The 19226-nt window shown below is 41.9% G+C and overlaps 1 protein-coding gene across 1 annotated transcript in view; it reads right to left on the bottom strand.

Moving 5' to 3' along the window:
* The window catches only part of Dbp80 (putative ATP-dependent RNA helicase Dbp80), a 97659-nt gene that overhangs the window by 40676 nt on the left and 37757 nt on the right, over nt 1-19226 (bottom strand). Inside the window, exons 3-4 of the mRNA XM_068366297.1 lie at nt 15109-15211; nt 12343-12457 (exon numbers count right to left, since the gene is read on the bottom strand). Of these exons, the coding sequence (XP_068222398.1) occupies nt 12343-12457; nt 15109-15211 (218 nt within the window). The remainder of the gene's footprint in view (nt 1-12342; nt 12458-15108; nt 15212-19226) is intronic.

Here is a 19226-nt window from a genome sequence, read left to right as displayed (position 1 = left end):
AAATCCTAGGAGTGGAGGCAACACCAAACCTCTGCCTGGATGGAATTGGTGCTGGCTGGAACGTGCTTATCATCGCTAGCTTGATGATTTTGATGAGACTGTCAAACCCAGATGGCTGTTCTCCTACAGATGACAGGTCTGAAGTGTCCTTGGGGAGGCCTGGAGGTAAAGAGTGCTTCCTCCAAGGGTGTTGCTTCAAAACCTGAAACTGAGGGAGAGATGGAAAAAGAACAGGCATCTGGAGATCCTCCTAGGGTGATCCGGGGAGATTTGCACGTTGGCACACTTGTTTGGAGGTTCTTCGAAGCCTTCTGGGAAAGGAATGAAGCTTCCACTTGGTGTTGCAATTTCTTGGATGAAGCCAAAGTCTCTCTAGGAACCACCTGGCTCACGGAAGTGCGTGGGAACATCAATTTGATGAGCGGGCACGCGCGATTTATGAGCGGAATATGGAGAACGTGTAAGAGAAGGCTGGGTAAACCTTGGAGACCTTCAACGAACCGGAGATCGGCGAGTAGGTGAGCAATAACCAGGTGAGTGTCGAGAAAGTAATCGTTGACTTGTTGGCGAGTGATGTGCTGTAGATCGTGTAGATGGAGTGTGTCGCATTGGAGAGCAGCATTGGTGAGCGATGTGGGTAGGAGTCCGACGAGCTGGAGAGCGTTGCGTCGAAGACTGATGAGGGGTAGCGTGACGAGATGGAGAGCGGCGAGTTGGAGAGCGTCGCGTCGGCGATCAGCGAGCAGCAGAGAGATGCGCTTGCGATTGACGAACAGGTGACAGATGCGCTGGCAATCGACGGACACGAGAGCGTTATGTTGGTGATCTACGAGATGGTGAACAGCGTCCAGGTGAACGACGAGATGGCAAGAGGTGCACCAAAGATTGCGGAGCAGGAGAGTGTCGTCTGGTGGGAGATCGTCTGAGAGGACAAGACGGCGATCAACGCGGTGGAAGGTCATGTACTGACAAACTACGAGCAGAAAGGAGAATAACAATCGTGAGGAGCCGCATGAACGCGTGACGAACAACAAGATGACGAGCATTCAGCCTGAAAGGGACGATCAACCACAGCAGGAGAACGACGGTCAGTAGAGCATCAAACACGCGCTGGCAAGTGATGATCAGGTGTTGGGTGACGAGCACGAGGCGGAGAGTAACGATCACAAGCAGGAGAAAGATGAAAAGATCGTCAATCTCGCGAACTGGAGTGCTGCCTGAAGGAGGGGGAACACTGAGGACTACTGTCCCTGGAAGACGAAGAAGTCTGAGGATGGCGGGAAGACTTGTCAGGTGCACTGATCATGAGGGCGAAGTGGACTGGCTGGAACTGGGGAAGGTAAGAGGTAGGCCTTGCACACAGCCAGAGCATCAACAGGAGATGAAACTTCAACCACAGAAGCACCAGGAGAAGGATCACTCTGTGGAGGATTAATTTTATTCTATTTGCATTAGTTTTGCCAAATCGAGAGAGAGAGAGAGAGAGAGAGAGAGAGAGAGAGAGAGAGAGAGAGAGAGAGAGAGAGAGAGAGAGAGAGAGAGAGAGAGCAGGTGTGTGTGTATGTGTGTGTCTGCGGTGCGCGCCACCGAATGAGGGGTACCAGACTTAAGACCCAACTGACAGGGATGACATGTACCTAGATAAGAGACTAGGTACTGATGGCTAAGAAACTGGATAGTAGGATAAACTACACAAAGAGCTCATATTAGTGTATAAGTACTCACCCTACATAATTCCTTGATGAGGTGCTTGATGAATTAGTTGATACATGGGTTATGAAGGTCTACTGGTTACGACCTCTCAAGGAAAGAAAGGTAAAAAGGTGAAGACAAGGGGAAAACAGAAAAGATCGCAACTGTGTCTGATGGTTTTGATATCCACGACTGAACCTGGGGCTTGGGCCGTTAAATCGGTTGGAGCGCGGAGATGACTGGACCAATAGAAAATCCATCTAAGGACTTCCTCGTACATTCCTTGAGGTGGTGAGACGTGAACGTCGACTGGTTTGACCAGGTGCCTGCTCTAAAAATCTGTGCTACTCACATGCTCTTTTCAAAAGCCAGAGAGGTACTAATACCCCTAACGTCATGTGCTCTGGGTTTTCCTGGTACTGAAAGACCCGCACTAGTGTAAGCCTTGATGATGACTTGTCTGAGCCAAAAGGAAATGGCGTTCTTAGAAACTTTCTTTTTAGTCGGACCCGTGGAGACAAAAAGGTTCTTTATACCTGGACGGAGGCTGGCCGTCCTCTTCAAATATTTCCTTAAAAAAAAATAAGGGGAAAGTTTGTGCTGTGGGACAATTTGTTTGTTTAGAGTGATCAAGGGTGTGGGGGTTGTTGTTGCGACATCCCGCCATAACGCCGAACACCAAGCTGCAGAAGTTCAAGAAGAAATTCCTTGGAAGGAGGTCCAGTCATACCCAACGATGGCCAAACCTGCCGAACATCCGAAAGGGAGAAGGGCTTGCCCGAGGGCGGGTGCGAAGGCGCTTCTCTAGGGGAAGCAACAAAGTCCCCAGAACTCCTATTCGACTCTCCTTCGGAAGAGGCAGATCGAGGAGCTTCGGGAAGAGATCAGGGGGTGAGAGAAGAAGTCCGAGGGGTGAGAGAAGAAGTCCGAGGTTTCTTAAGCTTTGAGGATGACCCAAAAGGTGAAGGGTCTCTCTTACATTCTTTATTTGGCGGCCAAACCTCTCCCACTGGGTGGCAGACCACTCCCTACACTAATCGCAGGTGGAGCCCTGCTCACAGCAATATCCTCTGCAGGTCGGACACAGAGAATGGGAGTCGGTGTCGACTGAGGACACGAAAGTGCTGCAAGTGCGGCTTTCAGGCCCTGGACAAGTGTATATGAGGAGCATCAATAAGACAATCACACCTGAAAAAGATAAAGTAAAGAAAAGCAATGGTCTAAATGGCCAAGTCTTTTGATGTAGCAGAGAGAAGACGTCCGTTCTCCTCAAGGAAAAGGTGACGTAGTTTCACTGATGTGTGAGTAGGCAGGGTAGCTGGTAACCCACCTGGTACCCCTCTCCACCCTCCCACTAAACTAGTGGGTGGGTGGTAGCCATCTCGCATTAAAGTCTTAATGGCTAGTCTTCCAGCTTCGACAAAAGATAATCTCAATTAAATGGCATAAGGTTAGTTTAATATTGGAACAATTGTATTTTTCATATCTATACAAACCTATTTCTGTACATGGAAGCTTATTAATATGCATTATTATCATTATTATTACTATCTAAACTAAAACCCTAGATAGGAAAGCAGGATGCTGTAAGCGCATGGGCTCTAACAGAGAAAACTAGCCCAGTGTGAAGAGGAAACACAGAAATGAATAAACTATAAGAGAAGTAATAAACAATCAAAATGAAATATTTCAAGAACAGTAACAACATTCAATTAGATCTGTCATATATAAACTATAAGAACTTTAATGAAAAAAAAAAGATGAAGAGAAATAACATAGAACAGCGTGCCCGAGTGTACCCGTAAGTTCCCGGCCAACAAATTAAGATGAGAATCAGCAGCTGAAGACCACACAAGAGATCAATAATGAAAACAAGGTATGAAAGAATTAAAACACTTCTTCAGAATAGATTGATCACCAAAAATCTTAGAAGACTTTCTCAATAAGCCAATTTTTTTGTGCAAGTGAAGAAGAGAAAGACCTAATATGTTTCTCAAAAGTAAATTTGCTGTCGAGAATCACACCTAGAATATTAAAATTCATATAAATTTAAAGAAACATTATCAATACTGAAATCCAGATGTTGAGGAGCCACTGTCCTTAACCTACTTACAATCATACTTTGAGTTTTGTTAGGATTCAACTTCATCCCCCATAATTTGCACCATGCACTAATTTTAGCTATATCTCTATTAAGGGATTCACTAGCCCCAGATCTACATTCAGGGGATGAAATTGATGCAAAGAGAGTAGCATCATCTGTATATGCAACAAGCTTGTTTTCTAGGCCAAACCACATGTCATGTGTATATAGTATGAAAAGTAATGGACCAAGAACACTACCCTGTCGAACACCGGATATCACATTCCTATACTCACTATGGTGCCCATCAACAACAAGTCTTTGAGATCTATTACTTAAAAAAATCAATAATAATGCTAAGAAACGACCCACCCACTCCCAACTGTTTCAGTTTGAAAACAAGGGCCTCGTGATTAACACGGTCAAAGGCAGCACTAAAATTAAGGCCAATCATACGAACATCCTGACCACAATCAAGGGATTTCTGTACAGCATTGGAGATTGTAAGAAGGGCATCACATGCTCCAAGGCCTTTACGAAAACCAAATTGCAAACTAGGGAACAGATGATTACCTTCAGCAAACCTATTAAGACGTTTTGCCAGAAGACGTTCAAAAATTTGAGATAATATGGGAGTTATGGAAACTGGGCGGTAATCAGTGGGACTTGAGCTACCACAAACACATTTACATAGAGGAGTAACATTATCAATTCTCCAACAAGTGCTAAAAGCTCCTCTTCTTGCTAACTTGCACAAAATAACAGATAACTTTGGAGCTAAGAAATCTGCTGTCTTTATAAAAAACAAAGGAAAAATACCATTTGGGTCTACACCTCCATAAGCATCAAGGTCCATCAACAAAGCTTTAATCTCAAGAGATCGAAAAGCTAAACTAGTTAGTTTAGCCTCAGGAAAACAGGAATGAGGAAGTTCAAGTTTTTCATTACTCTTTACTATCAAAAACATCTGTCAAAAGGATTGCCTTTTCCTTTGGACAGTGAGTGACTGAGGAACTGTTGCATCTACACCAAAGAGTGCAGAATTATGGGTAGCACCACCATTTATGTTCCTGAGTTGTACCAGAAAGGGTTTCTATTATGGTTAAATTGTACTCCTTTTCAGTTGAGGCATAAACTCTCTGAGCAAAAGCTCAAAGCTGAGTATAGCTGTTCCAGGTTAAATCTGATCTGTTACCTTTCCAAAGACGATAGGACTCCTGCTTCTCCAAATAAGCACGTATACAATCATCATTGAACCACGGTTTGTCCTTCATTCGGTACCTTAGCACACGAGAAGGGATACGCCTAACAATCATGTCGACTAGATTCTCATTCAAAGGGACAACAGGATCTACACTACTATATAATTGTGACCAATTCAAGCACAAAAGATCATGCAAAATCCCATTCCAGTCTGCTTGGGATTTCATATAAATTTTACAAGAGTATGATACATCAGGGACAGGCTGCTCAGTCTTCACTACTAAAGAAATCAAGGCATGATTAGATGTCCCAACCAGAGAACCAATCTTACTTGTTAGAACACCAGGGGAGTCGGTGTATACGAGGTCCAAGCATTTACCAGACCAGTGAGTAGCTTCATTTATGATTTGCTCACAGCCTGATTCAGAGGCAAAGTCGAAAGCTCTTAAGCCATGGCGATTGGTAGGAAAGATAGAACTTAACCACTCCCTATGGTGAGCATTAAAATCCCCAACTAAGACAAAAGAGGTCTTTCTATCATCTTCTTGTATCTTGGCCATAATGGTAAGAAGACAATCGAAGATAGAATCATCCCCGTCTGGATCACAGTAGATCGAACACAAATAGAAGTTGCTATGCCAGCCACAAACTTTTATTACCTGAATCTCATGAGATCCACATTCATAGCAGGACTTATGAGAAGCAGGGTACTCAGTCCTGATATACACCACCATTTCCCTGGCCCTAGGGATGGCATCCCGTTTCAAAATTCTAGGCTTCTTAAAACCAGTTATAAGGAACTCAGATGAATGCCTCATATTAGAAACCAAAGTTTCTGTGCACGCAACTGTAAGGTCTTGAATATTTGCACGAAGACCACGAATATTGCAATACAGTAGACGACATTGATGAAATCTAGGACGTACTGGTCGCCAATTTTGCTCAATGTCTCCAGACAGCATAAGAATTAATGGTAATGGAAAAGATACATCACACTTAAAATAAAAATAAATCAACAAGAATGATAACAAAAGCAATGTGTACAGAAATATAAATAAAGTGATTGATCAAACCCATAGACTTTAGAAAAAACGTCAGAAAAACAGGTCAATATGGAGGAGCCGATACACCATGCAAGGCTAAATACCCTTCAGGATAGTCACTTCAACTGAAGGGAGGAGAGTAAGGATGGTTTTAGAAAGAAAAGGAAACAAATAGGGAAAAGACAACCTCTTGATAAAACACCAAGCATCCATGGCCCTTCTATTAAGCCTGCCCAACACACTATTTCAAAAAAAACAAGAGGAAGAAAAAAATAAGACAGAATATTGCGCGCGAGTGTACCCTCAAGCATGAAAACTCTAACCCAACAGAGTGGAAGATCATGGTAAAGAGGCTATGGCACTACCCAAGACTAGAGAACAGTGGTTTGATTTTGGAGTGTTGTCCTCCTAGAAGAGCTGCTTACCACAGCTAAAGAGTCTCTTCAACCCATACCAAGAGAAAAGTGGCCACTGAACAATCACAGTACAGTAATTAACCCTTTAAGAGAAGAAGAATTGTTTGGTAATCTCAGTGTTGTCAGGAGTATGAGGAAAGACAAAAATGTGTAAAGAATAGGTCAGAGTATTCGGTGTGTGTGTAAGCAAAGAAAAAAAAAATGAGTAGCAACCAGAGACGGATCCAATGTATTACTGTCTGGCCAGTCAAAGGATCCAATAACTCTCCAGTGGCAGCATCTCAATGGTTGGCTGGTGCACTGGTGCCCTGGCCAACCTACTTCCGCTGATGGCAATTCTCCCCGCAAGCGGGAGGATCATTAGACAGTGGCAGGTGAAGATTAACTATCATTTGGAAGGGGGAGTTGCCCAACACCTGGAGGCAGACCTCAAGACAGCACAGTCTGCTTCCTGTCAAGGAGCAGAGCTCAAATTGAAGGTCAGCATTGAGAGCTGCCTTAGAAACATATTAGTTCTGTCTCTTCTGCAACTGCACAAAATATCGACTTACTGAGAAAGTATTGTAAGATTTTTGGTGGTCAATCTATTCTGGAGAAGTGTTTTAATGCTTTCATTCTACCTTGTTCCAAGTATTGTTCTCCTGTCTGGTCTTCGGCTGCTGATTCTCATCCTAATTTGCTGGACAGGAACTTTAAGGCTAACAAAATTCTTATTCCTGATCTAGATATTAATCTCTGGCACCATCGTTCTATTACTTTACCATGCATGTTTCTGCTCATTTTTTCTTTGACTAATTTTCGAGCAAATTTGAATCTCTCCTTTGAGTTTTATAGGCCAAGACTGTATAAACAATACTTTTTTTTATTGGATTTGAAAAACAAATGGTATATTTATAAAATCATTGATAAAAATGTTGTGTTAATGTACTGTACAAAGAATGAAATGAATATAAATAGAAGCTTATAACATCTTGCTTTTCAAAGCCGGGTTGTAGTTTAGCTAATAATAATAATAATAATAATAATTCTAATAGTCAGGCCTTTTCCACCATGAGGCTTAATACTACACAGTATTCTAGAAGTTTTATTCCAGCTGTGACCAAGTTGTGGAATGATCTTCCTAATCGGGTAGTTGAATCAGTAGAACTTTAAAAGTTCAAACTTGCAGAAAATGTTTTAAGTTAAAAAGAGTGACACAAGTCTTTTTATAGTTTATACAGTATATGAAATAACTGTTTTGATGTTGTTACTGCTTTTAAAATATCTTATTTTGATTGTTCATTGTTTTTCATATTGTTTATTTCCTTTCCTCCCTGGACTATTTTTCCCTATTGGAGCCCTTGGGCTTATAGCATCTTGCTTTTCCAACTAGGGTTGTAGCTCAACTAGTAATAATAAAAATAAATGTAGCCGAAGCTAGTTTCTGGATTCGCCCCGACTGGAAACGCTAAGCGGAACCAGTCTCCCACTGCTCTCGTTCCTACGTCGGAGGTGCAGGAACAAGGGTGAGCAGAAGCAGAAAGTGCTGCAGCTAAGTGTCGTCGTCGGCGCCCACTCTTGTCCGAGTATTGGGTTCTGTCGTTAGCCATCAGCCTCCTATCAGAAGAAGGGTGGAGGAAACAACAGAATGCCAGTAGCTGGGTATATTGTTTTGGGTGGTCGTGGCTTTGCAACGGCCACGCACACACACTTGGCCCACATCGTTTTCACCGCGGCTCAGGACATATGAGACAGGCGGCTTCTCCGATGTTGGTTGCATCGGGCTGCCGGGTTCTAGTTATGTCAAGGCCCGCCTTGTTGCCTGCCCGATAGGCATTGCCTTCTTCCGCCGGCGCTGGGAAGCTCCGCCGTTGGGGTCTTGTTTGGTTTGATTTTGGAGTTTTCCTTCTCCTAGCCTTTGCCTATCTGAAATAAAGGAGAAGGCCTATAGGGGTCCAGTCTTGGTCTGGTCTCTCAGAACTGGCCTTAGCGGTATGGTTGAGCCTGCCAGGGTGGATAAACTACCCCACCGTCATTGCCCAGCCTATCATTGAGACACTCAAGCCCCTCTACTGCAGCAAAGTGCTGGACCATCAGAGGGGAGTGTACTACTCTTTTAAAACCATTCCTTACTAGTGAGACCTAAAATCCCCAAGGAAGGAAGGATTTTTGCTTTCCAGAAGCATTACAAACATTATAGTAGTGTAAGGAAAGAACTGCCCGGGACTTCAGCGTTCTGGAAGTGCTGTAAACGTTGAAGAGGCGGAGCAGCGTGAAAGTGGTATTACGCATCTAAGGGGAAGTCCAGGGTTACCCTTCTGTTCGCATTCCCTTTATAAATATTTAACTAGTGTCTCTCTTTATTTTTACAAATTTTTATTATTAGTGTTTTCTTTCAACAGTTGCATTTGATAATTTTTATGTTTGCAAATTTTTCATGCGTTTTATAATATAGAATATCTCTTCCAACGTGTTCATTGTCTATATGAATAAATTGAAGGGTTCCAAATGAATCTTGGGCACAAATGTAACGAAGTAACGTACCCTTTTTTCACTGTCATGTCTTCCACTTTTATTTCCATTGTATCATACTCTTTGTTTTTAAAGAGACGAAATCCTTTGCAGTCTTTTTAAATTTAAAGTTAAATTAATCAAATGAGAATCAAGGCAGATGTATGGCTTGCCTTTTTTTCTTCATTCTTCACGAGGGGTTTTTTAACTTCTTAGCCCAGTTGTTTTAATCGTTGGCCAGTTAAGGGATTTTGACAAAGGAAATATCTATTTCTGGGGAGATATCTGTGACGCCCGGTGAAAAGAGTCCTTCCTTACACTTTTCTGATACAAATACTTCCAAATATACCAGAGAAATTAAAGTATGGAATGCAGAGGTTACTACCCTCGCGCGAACACCCTGTGGGCGTCATTTATAAAGCAGGGGCGTGTAAAAACCACTATTCACAGGCTGTCTCCCATTTAGGTAATTCCTTCATCAAAGGGGAGGGCCGTAACAGAGGCCCTATCTACTTTACCTGAACTATCCTACCGACGCCCGATGCTAGCGCCACCTAGACGACATCCTTCTGTTGGACTTCGTAAGCGCCGTTTTGTTTGTTGTGTGCCGCTTGGATTTTTAGCTTTTTTCGTGTAATTTCATCATGACCGAGGCTCTTCTTACTCCTGCACCAATGTTAAGTACCATAGATTGTTAAAAGGTTTTGACGAGAGAGCAAGACTACCTCTTTACTCTACCGAGCCGAAATTAAAAGTGACAGTTTGTCCCTAGCGCAGGTGTGAGCTGGTAATTACACCTCGTGAAAAAGCTGAATCCCTCGCCAGGCTAGGAGGAGCGGCGAGAGGAAAGGTCCCCCTTTCTTCCTTTGTTTGATGTCATCTACCCCAAAAATTGGGGGAAGTGCCTTGGTAAATATACAGATAGAAAAAAGCTTAATGGCACGTTTCAGCTATCGCCCAAATATATCTCTACTGTATACAGTAATTCCAGAACAAATAGTCATTTTCGAGCTTATAAATTAGGATTATTAATGTAGATATCTGGATTTTAATCCCTTTTACCCCCAGGCTCTTTGGAAATTTCCAACCCTTAACCCCCAGGGGGTTATTTTTTTCCCAGCACATTTTGCAGTATATTTTTTTCAAATTGCTCTAACAGCGTTAATTTTCGTCATAGAGAGGTCAGGTTGGTCTCATTTTCTTGCAAAATGCCTGAATTTTCTCAAAAAATTATCAAAAATATGAAAAAAAAAAATTTTTTTATAGTATTTTTTTGCAAGGACGTACCGGTACGTCCATGGGGGTAAAGGGATGGCTTTTGTGAAATGTACCAGTACGTCCTTTGGGGGTAAAAGGGTTAAAAGATAATACAGAAGGAACACACTGTAAAAGGCAAAAATCTAAAACACAAGTATTACTGTATCTAGAACCTGTATAGTTATCATTATTTTCTTAATTCATGTTTTTCTCCAATAACCTCAAGCATCTAAGGGTCTACATATACTTCTTGTAAACTAGACAATTACAGTCGGCCCTCATTCTTCGAGGTACTTAGGTTACAGACACAGCCGCGAAAAGGAGATTTTCGCAAATAAATGCTGCACTAGGGTGGGCTAACTCCTGCCTTAAAAGTCACTGCCCCTTTGCCAGGATCAGGTGCCTGAGCTGACGAATAACGCAGTGAATACTGCCTAAAATTGTTTTAATTTGGATTCTACATTTATTATATAAACTATTTTTTAAAGTTGTTATTAGTTTATATATGACATATCTATTTTGACGTTATTGTTCATAGAATGATTTATTGTTAATTTGTTCTCATTTAATACTTTCCTTATTTCCTTTCCTCACTGGGCTAATTTTCCCTACTGGAGCCCCTGGGCTTATAGCATCTAGCTTTTCCAACTAGGGTTGTAGCTTGGCTAGTAATAATAATAATAATAATAATAATAATAATAATAATAATAATAATAATACAGAACAGTACATTTGAACGCATGTACATTGGCGACTGTACGTATATCCGAGGTGACGTATCACCTTAATTGTTCTGTTTTAATGCGTATGAGGTGAATCTCTCCAAAATAAAAACTAAAATATATTGGTACCAGGATGTCTATTCATCACACAAGTATGACTGGTGGAGGTCAAAAAACTTTATGAAGTTCCAATCAATGCGAGATAAGTCGGACGGCAGGAATTAAGACTTTGAGAACAAGTAAGAGATGAAGAAGAGGAGGGAGCCGAAGGAGTTTTCTGGCATCCTGACATCTAAGGTTATTCATGTCGAAGGCAGGAGGAGGAGGGAGTAGGGAGAGAAGGAGGGAGAGAAGATAACACATCATCTACATTATCTATTGTTCTCCTTCTCCTTATTTCCTTTCTTCACTGGGCTATTTTCCCTGTTGGAACCCTTGGGCTTTTAGCATCCTGCTTTTCCAACTAGGGTTGTAGCTTAGCAAGTAGTAGTAGTAGTAGTAGTAATAATAATAATAATAATAATAATAATACATACATACATACAGTATACCAAGGCACTTCCCCCAATTTTGGGGGGTAGCCGACATCAACAAAGAAACAAAAACAAAAAGGGGACCTCTACTCTCTACGTTCTTCCCAGCCTAACAAGGGGCGTGGGGAGGGCATCAGGGGCGTGGGGAGGGCACCAGGGGCGAGGGGAGGGTGCTGGCGTTGGGAAGAACGTAGAGAGTAGAGGTCCCCTTTTTGTTTCTTTGTTGATGTCGGCTACCCCCCAGAATTGGGGGAAGTGCCTTGGTATACAGTATGTATGTATGTATTATTATTATTATTACTACTACTTGCTAAGCTATAACCCTAGAGGGAAAAGCAGGATGCTAAAAGCTCAAGGGTTAATAATAATAATAATAATAATTAGATTACTTCCATCCACTTTGGGTATAAAGCTCACCTTTGGTGCTGGGGACCCATAATAAAAACCCAGACAACAAAGCGAGAAAGAATGCTTCCAGGTTCCCACTGGGAGTTAATGAACAGAACATACCTTAAAAAATACATCTTAAACCTTTTACCCCCAGGCTATTTGGAACTTTCCAACCCTTAACCCCCAGGGGTTATTTTTTATTCAAGCATATTTTGCAGTATATATTTTTCAAATTGATCTAACAGCCTTAATTTCTGTCATAGAGAGGTCAGGTTGGTCTCATTCTCTTGGAAAATGCCTGAAATTTCTCAAAAAATTATAAAAAAAAATAAAAAAAAATTGAAAATAGCAGTTTTTTTGCAAGGACGTACCGGTACGTCTATGGGGGTAAAGGGATGAGTTTTGTGAAACGTACCTGTATGTCCTTTGGGGTTAAAAGGGTTAAAAAGGCAGGAGAAACTCGTCTTCAGGGATTATTACGTACAATAGAATACAAAACTGAAGGACGCTTACCCATCTCTCCCTTGACAGCCACTCTGATCGTGATGTCCTTGCAAAGAGTGCCGATCGTCTTCACCTGCTCGAACGTCTGCATGGCCAACTCGAAGGTCGGCGAGAGGCAGAGAGCCTGATGAACGGGAGGAGACGGTTAGTAATACATAAGCACGATACATTCTAAATGAAAGGCTCTACCATTTTAACACTTTAATTCTAACAAACCTCTTCTAACTCAGATCATTCGAAGGCCAGAGAAAGCCATTTAACAGCAACGCAAGGTCTATATTGACCAAGTTTGAATTCGTACTACTCGTGCCAGTTAGGGAAAATGCTAAACATTTGTGATGACGATGATGTCGTCGCAAGATTAACTTACGAAACATCCGAAAGCATATTTAAAAGCAGTTATCATTAATGTTTGTTTATGTTAAAAAGCCTTATTTGATATGAAATACTCCTACTACTTACTGCTAATTTGGGGTCAAATTATTGTTTAACAGCTAACGATAAATACGCAAGATGTGAAAAAGATCTTTACCTCGAATGACATACTTTGTAATATTGTACAATTCATGTAAGTAATGTATTTAGAATGTAATTGAAATTAGTTGAAACATTTCTGGGTGGATCTGTGACGGCCGGTGTAAAGAAGGACCCTTTTCACCGGGCGTCACAGATCGACCCAGAAAAGGGATTTTGACGAAGGAAAAATCTATTTCTGGGGATAGACCTGTGACACCCGGTAAAAAGGGTCCTTCTTTTCACCGGGCGTCACAGGTCTCTCCCCAGAAATAGATTTTTCCTTCGTCAAAATCCCTTTTATCTTTAAAAGTAGTAAACGTATTTCATACATTCAGGGATACAGATTGATAAGGATTTTCTTATAATGATGATATTTAGGGGAAGGACCCTCCAAAACTCTATCGACTGCTCTCTAGTCTTGGGTAGTGCCATAGCCTCAGTAATACCATGGTCTTCTTCCACTAGCTTGGGGTTAGAGTTCTCTTGCCTGAGGGAATTTGGGTACACTTGGGCTATTTTTCCCTGTTGGAGCCCTTGGGCTTCAAGCATCCTGCTTTTCCTACTAGGATTGTAGCTTAGCTAGTAACATTAATAATACTGTGTTCTACAAAGCCGTTTTCTTTAGATGCAACCGGTAATTTTCATCCGGGGGCAAAAGAAAAAAATCAAATAGCAGTTACTCTTTTACTTTCCATTTTCTATGGAGTATCCGGAGAGCCCCAACTGTGGTTGGATATCTAAAATTCCCACTGATGATGCGACATCAGTCCTCCTTCGGACACCAGTCACATCCTCAAACTAAATCATCAGAACGTTTATACAGCGGAACCATTCCTTAAACCAGATGTACCTTACACACCCTGATCAGCAGCGCCTCATTTGTAATTCCCTCAACTCTGGGTGTCTGGATTATTTAACCCCTTAATGACTGCATCACCTACTTAACTCCTTGGTATTCCATCCACCAAGCTCTCTCAGGAGCCGTGCTCTAACTTTGGAACCATTCCTTCCTCCAGATGTACCTTACACACCCTGATCAGCTGCTCATCGTTTGTAAATTCATCAACTACCCGTGTCTGCATTCTTCAAGCCCTCAATTGACTACCTCCTTGGTATTCCATTCACCGAGTTTTCTCTAACTTTGGAACCTTTCATTGTCAATCAATTCACGCCACAATTCTATCAACCTTGTTTCAAATATTTTACTCCTGTCTGGTCTTCAGCTGCTGATTCTCATCTTAATCCTTTTACCCCCAGACTATTTGGAAATTTCCAACCCTTAACCCCCAATGGTTATTTTTTTTCAAGCACATTTTGCAGTATACTTTTTTTAAAAATGCTCTAACAGCCTTAATTTTCATCATAGAGAGGTCAGGTTGGTCTCATTCTCTTGGAAAATGCCCGAAGTTTCTCAAAAAATGATCAAAAATATGCAAAGAAAAAAAAATTTAAATAGCATTTTTTTGCAAGGACGTACCGGTACGTCCATGGGGGGTAAAGGGATGAGTTTTGTGAAACGTACCAGTACGTCCTTTGGGGGTGAAAGGGTTAATTTGTTGGACAGGAACTTACAGTCTATTAAATTTCTATCAAATCTATTATTCCTGATCTAGATATTAATCTATGGCACCATCGTTCAATTAGTTCTTTATGCATGTTGCATAAGATTTTTTTAATTCTGATCATCCTTTACATTCAGCTCTCTCTGGACAGTTCCATACTGTTCGTAATACTGGGCATGCAGTTAATTCTAATTGCCAGGCCTTCTCCGTCATGAGGCTCAATACTACGCAGTATTCTAGAGGTTTTATTCCAGCTGTGACCAAATTGTGGAATGATCTTCCTAATTGGATAGTTGAATCAGTAGAACTTTAAAAGTTCAAAGTTGCAGCAAATGATTTCATGTTGAACAGGCTGACATATGTCTTTTTATAATTATATATGAGTTATCTGTTTTAATGTTCCTAATGTTTTTTAAATTATTTGATTTTAATTTTTCATTACTTATATCGTTTATTTCTTTGTTTCCTTTCCTCACTGGGCTATTTTTCCCCTGTTGGAGCCCTTAGGCTTATAGCGTCTGGCTTTTCCTACTAAGGTTTACCTTGGCTAGTAACAATAATAATAATCTACAGTCAACAAACTTTCTATGTCCTCTAACTACCTATCGACTACTTGTAAATATCTTTTCTTACTCATAGACGACATAACGATCATCCTCCCTTCTCCCTCCCTGAAAAATAAACATCAACCCTTCACCTGGCAACACTTCTTGCTGGAATCGATGCGACTCAGCATGGCGAGAGAGAAGGCCGCTGTTTTCCCCGTGCCGGACTGAGACTGCGCGATCATGTTGGTCGGTCTGGAATGAATAATCACAGTGTGAATTAAAAGATTCATAAGACTAATAAAAATAGACATAAACAAAATGTAACAAATTTGGAAGTAATCTGTATTTTTCCTAACGATACAGACCTGGATATTATGGATATTGTACTTTTGACAAAGCTGGAAGACTAGCCATAAGACTTTTAACCCTTTTACCCCCAGGCTATTTGGAAATTTCCAACCCTTAACCCCCAGGGGTTAATTTTTTTCACGAACATTTTGCAGTATATTTTTTTTAAATTGCTCTAACAGCCTTAATTTTCGTCATAGAGAGGTCAGGTTGGTCTCATTCTCTTGGAAAATGCCTGAAGTTTCTCAAAAAATTATCAAAAATATGCAAAAATAAATTTAAATAGTTTTTAGCAAGAACGTACCGGTACGTCCATGGGGGCAAAGGGATGAGTTTTGTGAAACGTACCAGTACGTCCTTTGGGGGTAAAAGGGTTAAGCTAGGTACTGTATAACGCAGGGGGGGGGGGAGAGTAGCCCACTACCCTCTTCACTCACACACTAGTGTTGTCTTATCGCTTTTTATTGCAGGCAGGACTTATCAGGGGACGGGTGATGACGAGCCAATTTGTATAAATAGCTACAGGTCTGTATCATTAAGACAAATACAAATGACTTCCAAATTTATTTGTTCCGACAAATAGTTTATATATGACATATTTGTTTTTGACGTTATCAATAGTTTATATATGACATATCTGTTTTGACGTTGTTACTTTTTTTAGAATGATTTATTATTAATTTGTTCTCTTCATATATTTATTTCCTTATTTCCTTTCCTCAATGGGCTATTTTTCCCTGTTGGAGCCCCTGGGCTTATAGCATTTCGCTTTTCCAACTAGGGTTATAGCTTGGACAGTAATAATAATAATAATAATAATAAATACGAACCCTTACGCTATTTGTAGGGATTGACTCACCCCTTAGGAGGGTGGAAGTCCGAAGCAACAGGCTTGGCTCTTCATCGCACGAAACCGGAAGAGAAAATCCTGACACACTGCTGAACTCCGTTCAACGCATTGTTAGCGGCCTGAGCAATCTGTGTGCTTGTGATACTCGCAATGTGACTGGTCTAGATAAGAGTTCTCAATAACATAATCTTTAGAATCAACCATAGACGTTACCCAATCCAAACTCGCCAGGGGGTAAAGGGGACGTAACAGGTATCATTTCTATATTAGGTTTCACCAGGGAAATAGTTTTCCCTGCAGATATGTGAGACCGGCTTGCAGAGGACCGTCGTGCTGTTCCCCCACGAGTGGGAAACATGAAGGAAAGAAGGATCCAGTCATTCATCACATTAATCTTAGACTAATCCTGGGTAAGCTTTGCCCTAAACCATCTGCTACTTGTCCATCAAGGAGTGAGGTATTCTAAACCACTAGTTGTGCAGGCACCACAGGACCAATGGAGAATATCTTCATGTTCCTGTGGGTCACATCTTGCAGGTAGTAGGCAGTGAAGGTCATTTAACGCTTCCACACACCCGCTACGAACCTACTAATGCCCTTAACGTGAGCACTGGGTTGTCAAGTTGGAAGAAGATCGGGATTTAGTGCAAGGTCTATAACCATGCCAATCCAAGCAGAGATGGTATTCTTTGTACTCCTCCTCTTGACCTTCCCTGTGCTGATGAAGAATGCCGACACTCGTGGGCGAGCTGCAGCGATTATTTTGAGGTAATACTTCAAACTCCTCACTCGGCAAAGTAACAGTAGTAAGTAGTAGGTTGGAACAGTAGTAAGTAGTAGGTTGGAACAGTAGTAAGTAGTAGGTTGGCCAGGACACCAGACATCTGTTGAGATACTATTGCTAGAGAGTTATTGGGTCCTTTGACTGACCAGACAGTAATTACATAGGATCCTTCTCTATGATTACAGTTCATTTTCCCTTTGCCTACACATACACTGATTGGCCAAGTCTATTCTTTAGTTTCCTCTGTCCTCATACATCTGACAACACTGAGATTACCAAACAATTCTTCTTCACTCAAGAGGTTAACTACTGCGATATAATTTTTCAGTGGCTACTTTCCTCTTGGTAAGGGTAGAAGAGACTCTTTAGCTATGGTAAGCAGCTCTTCTAGGAGAAGGACACTCCAAAATTAAACCATGGTCTTCTGCTGTCTTGGGTTAGAGTTCTCTTGATTGAGGGTGCACTCGGGCACACTATCCTATCTTGTTTCTCTTCCTCTTATTTCGTTGAAGTTTTTATAGTTTATAGTTATACTGTATATGAAATATCCATTTTAATTGTTGTTACAGTTTTTAAATATTTTATTTCAATTCCTAATTAATTCTCTTATTTCCTTGTTTCCTTTCCTCACTGGGATATTTTATCTGTTGGACCCCCTGGCCTTGTGGCATCTTGCTTTTCCAACTAGGGTTGTAGCTTGGCAAGTAATAATAATGATAATAATCAGTTACAGAACGAAGACTCCCAATCTGGAAGGGCCCCTATCTAGGATCCCCTATTCCTGGATTTTGAGTTTTAGCGATAAACTCAGGAATGAAGCCGAGTATAACCTCCCCCAATTCCCTTGATTGGTTGACGTCGTAGGAAAGACTGCGAAGTTCACTAACCCTTTTGACCGAAGCCAAAGTGAGTAAGAACACCGTCTTCAAGGTGAGGTAGTAATCTGATGCCTGGCGTAATAGTTCGTAAGGAACCCCTTTCAGGACTCGTAGTACTTGAACCATGTTCCATTGAGGCTGTCTAACTTGTGACTACGGGCAGGTAATTTTGAAACTTTGTATGAGGAGAGACAACTCCAACGAAGAGGAAATATCAACTCCCTTCAATCTAAAGGCAAGACTTAAAGCTGAGCGGCTTTTCCTCTCGTAAACGAGAAATTCCGCTATTGCTGGAATAGTGGCATCAAGGGGAGATACCCCTTCCACAACACCAACCACAGAAGACAGCCCACTCGGCCTTGTAGACCGAAATCGAAGATCTTCACTGATATCCAGACACCCTCTTTGCAACTTGATGTGAAAGGCCTCTCTGAGAGAGGAGGTGCTGGATAATCTCCAGGAGTAAAGTCGCAGCAAAGCTACGGCTTTGTGAACGATGTTCACATGCGGCTGCTTGAGCAGATCATGTCACGGAGGGAGTTCTCTCGGGATCTCTGTCAGGAGGTGCAGAAGGTCCGGAAACAATTTTGCATGATGGCATAGTGGAGCTATGAGGGCCATTGAGATGTTCTTAGATTCTCTGGTCTTGCTGAGCACCCTTTGCATCAGACAGAACGGGGGAAAGGCGTAGACACTGATGTTGTCCCACCTTTGTTGGAATGCATCTTGCCAGAGAGTCTGGGGGTCCGGGACTGGGGAGCAGTAGAGCAGGAGCTTGAAGTTCAGGGACTTCAAAAACAGATCCAACGTTGGGGAACCCCACAAAGTCAGGACTTTGTTAGTTACTAGATGATTTAAAGACCACTCGGAGCCCACTATCTGAGTCGCTCTGCTAGGATTGTCTGCCTGGAATAAAGCTGGCCGATAAGGACAAGGAGTTGTCTCCGGACCATCTTAGCATGTCTAATACTAGATGGCATAATGGCTGCGAAAAGGTACCGCCTTGTTTGTTTATGTAAGCCATTACTGTGGTGTTGTCGCTCATCAATATAACAGTGACGCACCGGGAACTGCTGGAACTGTTGTGGAGCTAGGAAAGCTGCCTTCATCTCTAGGAAATTTATGAGCTGGTACCTTTTGGACTCGGACCATAGCCCGGAAGCCATGCGGTGCAGCATGCAGGCCACCCCACCCTTCTTTGGACGCATCTAAATAGAGCATCAATTCCCGGGGAGGTACGAGAAGGTCGACCCCTATGCGGAGGTTTTTGTCCGCCACCCACGACCTTAGGTCCTTCAGCTGCCCAAGTCCCATGGGGACTAACGTGTCCAAGGAGTACCTGTGCTGATTCCACCTGGACTTCAGCCGCCAGTGAAGTGACAGAATTCTGAGTCGGCCATTGGGCAC

This window comes from Palaemon carinicauda, chromosome 43 (genome assembly GCF_036898095.1).
Source record: "Palaemon carinicauda isolate YSFRI2023 chromosome 43, ASM3689809v2, whole genome shotgun sequence".
NCBI classification, from domain to species: Eukaryota; Metazoa; Arthropoda; class Malacostraca; order Decapoda; family Palaemonidae; genus Palaemon; species Palaemon carinicauda.
The sequence above is the reverse complement of the archived record's forward strand: the minus strand, read 5'-3'. Positions and strand labels throughout refer to the sequence as shown.